This window comes from Anolis carolinensis, chromosome 4, assembly GCF_035594765.1.
Source record: "Anolis carolinensis isolate JA03-04 chromosome 4, rAnoCar3.1.pri, whole genome shotgun sequence".
NCBI classification, from domain to species: domain Eukaryota; kingdom Metazoa; phylum Chordata; class Lepidosauria; order Squamata; family Dactyloidae; genus Anolis; species Anolis carolinensis.
In genome coordinates this window covers 74,575,227-74,585,762 of record NC_085844.1, presented here as the reverse complement: position 1 = coordinate 74,585,762, position 10,536 = coordinate 74,575,227, and the positions used below count along the sequence as shown (strand labels likewise).

General features: G+C 39.4%; 2 protein-coding genes across 8 annotated transcripts in view; both read right to left on the bottom strand.

Annotated features, from left to right (window-relative positions):
* Positions 1–510: 510 nt before the first annotated feature.
* On the bottom strand, positions 511–2,998 carry armh2 (armadillo like helical domain containing 2). Its single transcript, XM_062980644.1, has 2 exons — positions 2,524–2,998; positions 511–1,348 (listed from the first exon to the last, which is right to left on the bottom strand). The coding sequence occupies exons 1-2, from the start codon at positions 2,873–2,875 to the stop codon at positions 891–893; spliced, it is 810 nt and encodes a 269-aa protein (XP_062836714.1). The 5' UTR covers positions 2,876–2,998; the 3' UTR covers positions 511–890.
* Positions 2,999–4,718: 1,720 nt separating this feature from the next.
* ripor2 (RHO family interacting cell polarization regulator 2) overlaps positions 4,719–10,536 on the bottom strand; it is a 151,771-nt gene continuing 145,953 nt past the window's right edge. For all 7 annotated transcript variants that reach the window (XM_062980643.1, XM_062980638.1, XM_062980642.1 and 4 more), the window contains 2 exons: positions 8,599–8,689; positions 4,719–6,585 (listed from right to left, as the gene is read on the bottom strand). In XM_062980643.1, coding sequence (XP_062836713.1) covers positions 6,485–6,585; positions 8,599–8,689 — 192 coding nt within the window. In that variant the 3' untranslated portion in view covers positions 4,719–6,484. The remainder of the gene's footprint in view (positions 6,586–8,598; positions 8,690–10,536) is intronic.

Genomic DNA, 10,536 nt, shown 5'->3' with positions numbered 1-10,536 from the left:
GTGATTCCAGCCATGAAAGCCTTTGACAACACATTGAACCTCCTTCATGTTCCCTCTTAATCCTGCATTTCTTCACTTATAAGACCCACGTTTTCATATATAAACGTCTCTAAAATGGGGTGTGGAGAATTGCTGGTGTTTCCATTGTATTTTTGGTGATGGTACTGAAATTAGACTGCATTTACAATCAACGGCATCTTACAATTGTAAAAAATACGATTATTACCATTCTGATATTCTTTGTGAGGCCACTTGGGAGCTCAGATTTGTTTGTATGGAATCTAAACTATATTACAGTAGCCTGTTGCCCAAGCCAACTTTTTTTAAAAAAAAAAACCCAAAGTACATTATGAACCCTCCTCCCATTTTTGGAGTTCACGTGGATAAGCAAAACTGCAGAGAATAGCAAATCTTATTGAAATGATGTCTTTCTGCCTCACAAATACCATAGAATTGAGCGGAAGGACACAGAAAATGAAACCACAGATGCTGGTCCAGTGGATACTGAGATCGTGCTACACAAAACTTACTTTATTGAACAAGATATAAAACTGTTTTCAAAGTAGTGAGAAAATACTTTTGTATTAAACTTTATATTTTTATAACCTATTACTTTGAGCTTGCAGTATTCTTCCACCATGCCACCTGCACTTGATTTTAGCAGCGCTATTCACAAGCACTAGATGTGACAGTTTAATGATGTCTTGAAGGCTACTGAGATATGAAAGGATTCTACAAATAGTTTTAAAGCACCAGAATTTGACAGCACAGTATATTAGAATGGAAAGTGTATAAATTAAAAGGCAGAGTTTAAATGCTTAGGCATTTAAGAAGGGTCTCCATACGATATGCCTTTGGAACTGAAATGCAAAATACATCTTTTCAATGTATCAATCTTTTCCCCCTAGGTCTAGTTGTATGTTTGTTTTTTTATATCCCAGAAGTGAAACCATTAATTCGGCATAGTTTCGTGGCCAGCCAAGCCATTCCAGGTAACATAGGGTCTCCAGCTTGTTTTCTAACATTTGGCCACCCATCTCGTGAAGTAACTTAATAAAAGGGACATTGTTACAGCAGAGAACAGTCATCAGATAACAAACCCAGAACTTCACAAGGATAATATCTGGGTCAGCATCTGGGGAGTTTTCATCTTCATCCAGGTAGGCAATCAGAACTTCAGCAAGGTGGTGATCTTTGGCTACATCCTGGTTTGTGTAGTTTATGTAGCAAACACTACACAACCCTTTTAACACGTCGATGCTCTCTTTCCCATTAGTTTCTGGCATGAGCAGAATATCAGTCATGTCCTTAATATATTCTGAAGCTAATCCAGCAGCACGGACACCACCTGTAAAGGAAATCGATATATGTTACATCCTTACACAATATACCAATATATGGTATTTTAATACTATGATATTGAAATACTGGTTGCTAAGTGTACAATATGCTGGGTCCTGAGAAACAGGGACAAAGCTTTGCTTGTGCTTTGATGAGAAGGGATTTCTTTACTGCTTCTTCCTTCAGCCTCCGAAAAGACAATCTTGAGGAACAAGGCATCTTCTGGAATAGCAAGGGAAAGACTTATGAGGAAGTTGTGATAATTGGGAATCTTTTTTGCACAAGATGATACACCAGACCTTTGGATTTGAGGCAGTATTGTTAAAAAGCATTTGTTTGTAATGCAATAATCAGCGGTTATTTATTTATATCTTGCCTTTTTTTTCAAAGTTGAGATGAAAAGACAGTTCACATTTTTTAAAAGATACAGCTAAAACACAAAAAGGGAGCAGTAATGTGAACATTATCTGAAACATGCTACCAAGTTACTCAGTGTTGTGCTTTAGTTCACTCTCTGTTAAAATTTTGATTTTTTTTCCAGATTACAGTCTGCACACCTTTATTCTTGTGTTGTTGAATGTAGTGCAATGTCACCTAAAATGGTGACAGTCAATCTTTAAATGTCTGGACAATAAAATCTGAACTGTCACAAAAGAAAAGAAACACATACATTTGGTGAAATGAGAGAAAACCAGTTTTTCTGTGCAAACAGTGTTTAGGTTTGGTTAGAAAGTAAAATTAGTAGAAAAGTGCAACCTAGGCTTAGCTTGCGAAAAATGTAAATAAAACACTATATACCACCCACTAAAAGAGCTTTGGCACACATTCAAAAGTAATTGAAGGAGGGGAACACTCAGTAGGCAAGTCTTTGGACTGGGTATGTGCACATAAGCAATACCGCATGAACCATGTAGGCAAGAAGACTGACAATAGAACAGAGCCCTTGTCAAATTGTAATTTTCAAGCGTGGAAAGAGTGAATTGTCAGAAAGCAAGGAGTCTAAAATTGGAGAAAAAGCTTTATATTTTCTTAGGGAGACCCTCCCACATGCCATCTTCAGTGCAACTCAGGCATGCGTCCCATATTGGAAGAAAAGTGGGATATATATTACATACATTTGATGTCCTTGGCAGTCTGTGAAATCTGCCAAATTTAGATGTGTTTTATCTTAGTCTACCCTACCTGTGTAAGCTAACAGTCCAATATATAGCGCTGCTCTGGCTCTCTCTTCCATGGGCTGTTCTGTATTTCTCAGATAATTGCCATATGTTTTGATTTTATGGTGGTGAAAGATGGGGTCTATTAACTTGAGTGGTGGTTCCTCTGTCTCCTTAATATGCGTGTAGTACCATGATCTTAAGATGGTAAATACATTTCCCATACTGTGGGGAAAGGTGTATCCAGAAAGAGTGTTTTCTCTAAAGTTACACCTGCCGTAAATGACAGGAAAACCAAAGAATCGGTTTGCAATTGCCCCGAAACTCACAGCTGGTAACCAAGGCAATGAATGCTGTAAATGGAATGGAAACAGCATCCATTCTCAGTGATGTCATACTGAAGTATATTGACACACACACTGTTCCAAAGTTCTTGGTAGGCTACATATTTACAGGAGGAGAGAAACCTTGTTGGCTCAAATTATGAGTGGAAACAATCAACGCTCCAGATGTTGAATTGCAACACCACCATCACCTGCTACTGGCCATAATTATCAGGTGTTAAGAGTCCAGCAACATCTGAAAGGTCATGTGTTCAGTCTTACTATAAGACGTTGGGAATGATGAGGTCCTCCAATGTTGGAGTGCAGTTCGCAGCATGCATCATCATTGACTGCTGGGAGTTCCAGTGCAACAACTGGAAAGGCCACCTGATTCTCATTTCTACGTGGGTTGAATGAAAAGTAATGCCTCCACCTTCATAACTCAACAGATGGCAGCACTGGTATGCGGCAGGTACTGGCTTGTTCAGTAGACTCTCCTCTACAGTTTCATTTGGCAGGAAGCCTTAGCATTGAACCGTTGTGTTAAAGTGCAAAGTATGGACCCTGCACAGACAGTTGGTCAATGCGACTTAAGCAATGTGCAGTCATTGAATTCTTTTTAAAAAATTGTTTATGCTTTTCAAAATACATTAAAAGTGGGGGAACAATTGAGTGGAAAGATGAAAGAGTGAAAGACAGTATATATATACCCGCACCTATTCGGACCCTTCCAGATCCTCTGCATTGTGAAACATAGTTTCTTGTTTTCTGAACATTATATCTACTAATGTTTGTTTACGACCTTGAGCCAGTTTGTATGTGTATATACTTCAGTGTGTTTCATAAGAGTTTATGCTTCCTCTTCCATTTATTTATTTATTTATTTATTTATTTTCAAGTATGAATCCAGGGTGCTCCAATCTGTCTTATGTCTTGGCGGATTACTCTTGAGATATTGTCTGTGTTAATAAGTCCATATTTCTAATGTCTAATAGCCTCAAAAGCCATTTTTCCATTGAAGGGGTTTCTTTTGACTTCCATAATTTTGCTAGACATATCCTAGCTGCCGTAACCATGTAATTAAAAAGCTTCTCCGTGTTTAGGTCCATCTGGAAATCAGTAATACCTAATAGGAAGTACTCCGATTTCATATCAAATTTTTTTGCAATATTTTCTCAATTTCTTTATAAATTCCCTGCCAGAACTTTTTATCTTCTTGCAACCCCACCAAATGTGTATAAAATCTCCCTTGTGTCTCCCACATTTCCAACACTGAAGTCATTGAATTCTTGATAGCAGAAGGTGTCACCCCAAAGGAGATTAATCAGAGAATGCAAGCTGTTTATGGTGATTGTGTTGAGTGCTGTGTGTCATTGGGCAAGTAAGTTTAAAGATGTTGAAGTGGGAACATCTGACTTGCCTGACAAACGTCCTGTGATAGCAACCACAGAGTTTCACAAGCAAAACATTGACAGATTGATTCAAGACGATCATCGTATCACTCAGAAATGTCAAGCATAATTGGCATTTTAGAAGAATGTGTGGGTCACATTATTGCTTTGCTTGGCTATCAGACGATCTGTGCACGATGGGTACTGTGAGACACTGGTTGCGGAAACAGAGTGTCGACTTCTTCCGTGACAGCTTCAGAAAACTTGTTCATCATTGGCAGAAATGTATCCAATTGTCTGGTGATTATGTGGAAAAGTGAATAGTGGTAGTTAAAGAGCACATTCTAAGGATTATTTCTGTGTTTGATTTATTAAAATATTCCCATCCAAACCCAAGTAACGAAGGTGGAGGCATTACTTTTCATTCAACCCTAGTATTTTAAGACCTGAGAAAGGCGATGTTTGAGTTCAGTGTTGAAAGAAACTAAGTCCTGTTGCCACCTTCATTTAGTAATTCAAAATAATCTTTATTATAACTTAAAAGTAGCAGTAAATATGCAAAGTACAAATACCACAAAACTAGAAGGCAAATATAAGCCAAAAGTCAGTACAAAAGACAACCATGAAAGACTGCAGGCTCGAGTGAGCAGTGTGTGCTGTAAAAACTAAAGCATCATTATTTCACGTGTTATAAGAGACATTTTCTTGAAGCAAATCTCTTGGAGTGACTGTACAAACAACTTTTTAATTGGAGAAAATTTATATATAATTTATAAATATACAGCTATATACAGTGTTGCAACATTCACAATCAAAAATACTGTCTTCACAGTGCATTTGCAAAGGGAAAAACTGATTCGATTATATTTTTAAAACAACTTGAAACCTTGCAGGTCTTAAAACATTGATGAATAATCCCTTTACCCCACCCAGTAATCCGGGAGCCCCCGGGGGAGTAGTGGGTTAAAGCCTTGTGACGTGAAGGTTGAGTTGCTGACCAGGTTCGAATCCCACCTGGGGAGAGCGCAGATGAGCTCCCTCTATCAGCTCCAGCTCCATGTGGGGACATGAGAGAAGCCTCCCACAAGGATGGTAAAAACATCAAAACATCCGGGCGTCCCCTCAGCAACGTCCTTGCAAACGGCCAATTCTCTCACTCCAGGAGCGACTCAAGTTGCTCCTGACACGAAAAAAAAAAAACCCAGAAAATCCAAGAGCTATAGAGGAACCAGCTGTTTCAAATACCAGTAACTTTAAATAAAGGAAAATAGTAAGGGTTTTAATGAATCATCCAATTTGAAGTTCCACGCAAACTAGAAATTAGCTTTGTTGGATTCAAGAGGATTTACTTCTGAGTAAGTCTGCACAAGACCATGCTCTCTGTCACTCAAACTATTGTACATTATGTGAAGGAGAAGTGTTTGTAAAATGGCTTGAACTACAAGTAGTTCCAAAGACCCTTTCCTCATATCCCCCTATATGGAAATCAATTCTACAATTCTTTATACATAACAGCAGACAACTTCAATCTTCTTCAAATTTTGGAGGTGCAAAACCGTAGCCAGGGCTTTCATGTAATAAAATCTATTGCATTCATATGCCCTTTCTGGGAAAAAGGAGCACACTTCAACATTTCCACTTGTTTCACACGGCCCACACAATTGCTTGACAAGAAAAGAAAACCCCTTGGGATTAATGAGAGTTCATTAGCGGAGGGCAGGGAAAAAAGCAAGAATGGAAACTGGAAGTGAGTCAGAAAATTAACACCTCCTGGAGTTCGCATCCTGCTGTTTCCGGAGGCAGCTCATCAGCTGAGGGCAGTTCATGCTCAATTTTGCTACTAAGGCAACAGAGGAAAAGCACATAAGGAAGTTAGCACAGCTTTTAACATTTCTATTCAGCTTTCTTTCTCATCATCTCTTTTTATTGTTTTAAGGGAAGCCTCAGTAATGCCTACAAACAAGCCCCTAATTCAGTTAAAAATGCCTGAATGGTGATATCAAAACATCTCTCATGTTTGCTGGGGCTGATTTATAGCAAGAACATAGTTTCACTCTAAAGCAAATCATCACAATCTTTGACAGTTTCACTATAAGCAACAGGGAAAAGTCAGCAGCAGCATCCCAGAAACTATATCCTCCATAATTATTATTTTTCTAATGTCCAGAGCATCTTTCAAATGAGTATTTTTTTTTTATTCCTGCAGTTCAGTGACAGCACCATAATGATTAAGAAGGTCCACCATTGAGGGCGTTGTGTCTGAATACACAACTTAAAAAGCTGTGGCCACCTCAGCTGCACGTCGTCCACCAATCTTAATGGATTCACGGGGAAATTTATCTAGTTGTTCATAGGCCAGCCGTCCATCTTCCCCTGTGCATGAGAAAGAAAGAGAGGCTAAGTAAACACAACAAATGTTAGGTCAGTGGTTCTCAATTAAAAGGGAACCCCTTATCTATGATGTTTGTTGTTTTTCTGCCCTTTTTGTGAGTAGTTAAAGATAAAGGATTTCCCCTGACATTAAGTCTAGTCGTGCCCGACTCTGAGGGTTGGTGCTCATCTCTATTACTAAGCCAAAGAACCGGCATTGTCCGTAGACACCTCCAATGTCATGTGGCCGGCATAACTTCATGGAGCACCGTTACCTTCCCGCCAGAGTGGTACCTATCAATCTACTAACATTTGCATGTTTTCAAACTGCTAGGTTGGCAGAAGTTGGGGCTAATAGCGGGAGCTCACCCCGCTCCCTGGATTCGAACCACTGACCTTTCAGTCAGTATGTTCAGCAGCTCAGAGGTTTAACCTGCTGCGTAATCAGGGGCTCCTTGTGAGTAACTGCAGTCAATTTCCATTAGAACATAGATCACAGATTCTAAAAAAGAGGTGCTAGATTGTATAGAAGCCATGCTTCTGACCCGGGAAGTTTGTCATCTATTGATTTCAAATAATGTAACTACAAGACTCATTTTTGTGTTGAAAAGTTGAACCCTAACATAGAGAAATTGCCTTGGTGTCCAATTTTTATAGAAACATACAGAGAAGAAGCAGCTCACTCAGTTTCAACTATGCAGTAATTGAGTTGTTCTAGTTGAGAGTTGAGAGTGCAGCTATAAGCCAGTAGGTTTTCTCATAAGAAGAGAGAATCCTGCTTTTTCAAAAAAGTCAGTGCCAATTCCTATTTTCCAGCGTTGAAGACAAAGTATCCTGATGTTATCAGACCAGCCTCAAATGTGTGCTGTCCCATGTAACTTGTGGAAAGAGTTCTCATATTGCCCCATTGGAAATACAAAGTTGACATAAGGCAGTGGTTCTCAACCTGGGGTTCCCAGATGTTTTTGGCCTTCACCTTCTGCTGGTAATCTGGCTGGGATTTCTGGGAGTTGTAGGCCAAAAACAACTGAGGATCCCAGGTTGAGAACCACTGACATAAGGCTACAGTCCTGAAAAATACTTACTGCGGAGTAATGGCATAACTGGATTTACTTTAGAGTAAAATCAGGTTGTTCTGATAAGGTCGCTTCAGGTGTTTATTTTGTCAGAGCTGGGTTTTTTTTTTTTAGGTGCAATGCAACTGTATGGACAATATACAATTCAGGAGACTTGCTGTAATGGAAGAATGAGGCAACTGGGGAGCCTCCAGATACTGGACTTTTACTTGCATGGTCAATTAACATTGGGCTATGCTAGCTAGTGTACTATCAAAACATGACGATAAAACTGGAGCCAGCAAGATTCTTTAAAACAGAAATGAACAACTATGGCTACAGATGTTGGACTTCACTTTCCATAATCTATTCTATTAAAGGTGAGGGATACCAATAGCTACAGTCTAGAAAAACAAAAGGCCACAGTTCTTTGACCCATCCCAAAGTAGTAATGCTACTTTGCTTGCATTCTTTATTATAATATAATAATAATAGCTTTATTTTTATATCCCGCCCCTACTCCCGAGGGGATTCGGGGTGTCTTACATAGGGCCAAGCCCAACAATATACAATAAAATACAGTGATATAAAATACACAGTATAAAAGACACAATATAAAATACAACAATATAAAATACATAACAATCACAGCAGAGTAATATATAAGTCTACAACACAACTTCACAGAATAAAGACCATGGCCATGAAAAAAGGCAATTTATTGCTTTTTTATTCTCATTCCACCCTGCCCCTTAAGCCGTTCTTCTATAATGGAGATTATCTTATTCTAGAGCAGTGGTTCTCAGCCTGAGAGTCCCCAGATGTTTTGGCCTTCAACTCCCAGAAATCCTAATAGCTGGTAAACTCACGGGGATTTCTGGGAGTTGTAGGCTAAAACATCTGGGTGGGGACCCACAGGTTGAGAACCACTGTTCAAGACAAGGAAAGGCAGCCAACGTACCAAGAGAGAGCAGGGTTTCAGAGGCTATCTTCCTGATTTCTTCATTATCCGACTGGCAAAGGGTAGCCAACATTTTAATACTTTCTGTTGCCTGTACCAAAAAGAAAGAAAGGCAGGTATGTTTTTAAAATCTTATTCCAATGTTTCTACTATAGTTTCTTGTTTTCAGTCATTTGTTCAATTTTGCACATAAAAAACCCAAATTTTATTAACTATCCTGAACTTCCAGAAAGGCTATTCATTTTCGTATGCATATACTGAGCTATATATAGCTATTAGCATTAATTTCATTGCAGATAGCAGAGTCACAGAAAAAGGGAATGTACATGCATATCTGGTCTCTCTATTCAAAGACAATTCCTGACCTATTTTGGTACTGCTCATGGCATAAAAGTGAGCATGCACAAAGCAGAAAAGAAAAAGATAGGTCTGCTGGGTTTCTAAAACTGTACTGCTCTCTCAGCTTGTTACTATTAATTGCTGTCAAGCTGATTGACTTATGGCAACTCTGGTGAATTGAAGGCATATATATATATATGTGTGTGTGCCTGCGTGCGTGCATGTATGTATACATATACGTATACATACACACACACACATATATATGGATGATAGCCCTTCAAGTCACGCTGTTGTCAAAAGTCCTGTTGAGAACGCACAAACTCTCGCAATTAGCATGCCAACAATAACAAAAAGAGAATGGGCATGTGTCATAACATAGCTCCAGGTCCAAAAAAACTAGACAATGGAAACACAGCATGCATTATAAAGATGCTTGAGGTAGGTGATCTATGAATACAATTAATTTAAAATGTGTTTGCATTTGAAGCTTGCTGGAGGACAACATGGTAACACAGCTGCCTAGGACAGAATTGAAAAAACTGGAGGCTATAACCAGGCCCAAATTGCCCATCCCTGATGTAAGATGTGCCATGACTTCACTCAGGCTGCAGAGGCGCAGTGTGTCCATCCCTAAGAGTCATGTAACTTTGCTTGAAAGCTTTACTATATTATGAAAGGGCAATTCCAATTAGTAAAAGGTAAAGGTTTCCCCTGACGTTAGGTCCAGTCATGTCTGACTCTGGGGGTTGGTGCTCATCTCCATTTCTAAGCTGAAGAGCCGGCGTTGTCCGTAGACACCTCCAAGGTCATGTGGCCAGCATGACTGCATGGAGCGCCGTTACCTTCTCGCCAGAGCGGTACCTATTGATCTACTCACATTGGCATGTTTTTGAACTGCTAGGCTGGCAATTCCAATTGGTGCAAAGCAAATATTGAACAAAACTTACTAAACACTTTGTCCAAGATCCTATAGTGTCAAATTGCTCACAAAACTACCCTGTGTAACTGGCAGCACAAGCCAACTGTGGTATGCCATTCTGACCACTCACTGCATTAACATGCTATTGCTAGAGGAGGTGGCAGCCACTAACACACATCTCTAGCCAGAGGTTGGCTTTTTCTAGAATGGCCTATTTCTTCAATGTTTGTATGCTAGGGGTAGAGTGAAAGCATCTGCTAAGAGCGGCCTGGGAAATCATTGTTGAAAATGCATAAAGAGGTTCTTAATATACCCCACCTCAAAGTGCCTTGGCTCCGAGATGCCTAAGGGTTAGGCATGGAAGAACTGGGCAACTCTAGAAAGAGCTTATCTCTGGGAGGAGACATACATTAGGGTCCCAGTGTAACAATGACCCTATTAGAATTTAAAAGATCCCTGGTTCCAGATAATCAGATTATATCTGAATATTAAAAAGAACTTCTACAGATTAATCAAATCAGGCCTGAAAATTAGAAAGAACTGATCACAAGAGCTGTTTGAGAGTGTGGCAGAGTTCCTTTTGGAGAAACCTCATGGTCATCTGGTTTTAAAGTGCCTTAAAGCTAAAGTGCTTACCATAAGTAAGCTTCAATAGAGGTATTTCGAGCATCTAGAGT

Coding starts and splice junctions, on each gene's coding strand:
- armh2 (XM_062980644.1), bottom strand. CDS start 2,875: ATGCTGTTTCCATTCCATTTACAGCATTCATTGCCTTGGTTACCAGCT. Junction 1,349..2,523: donor TGGACTGTTAGCTTACACAG/GTAGGGTAGACT, acceptor TTTCCTTTACAG/GTGGTGTCCGTGCTGCTGGA.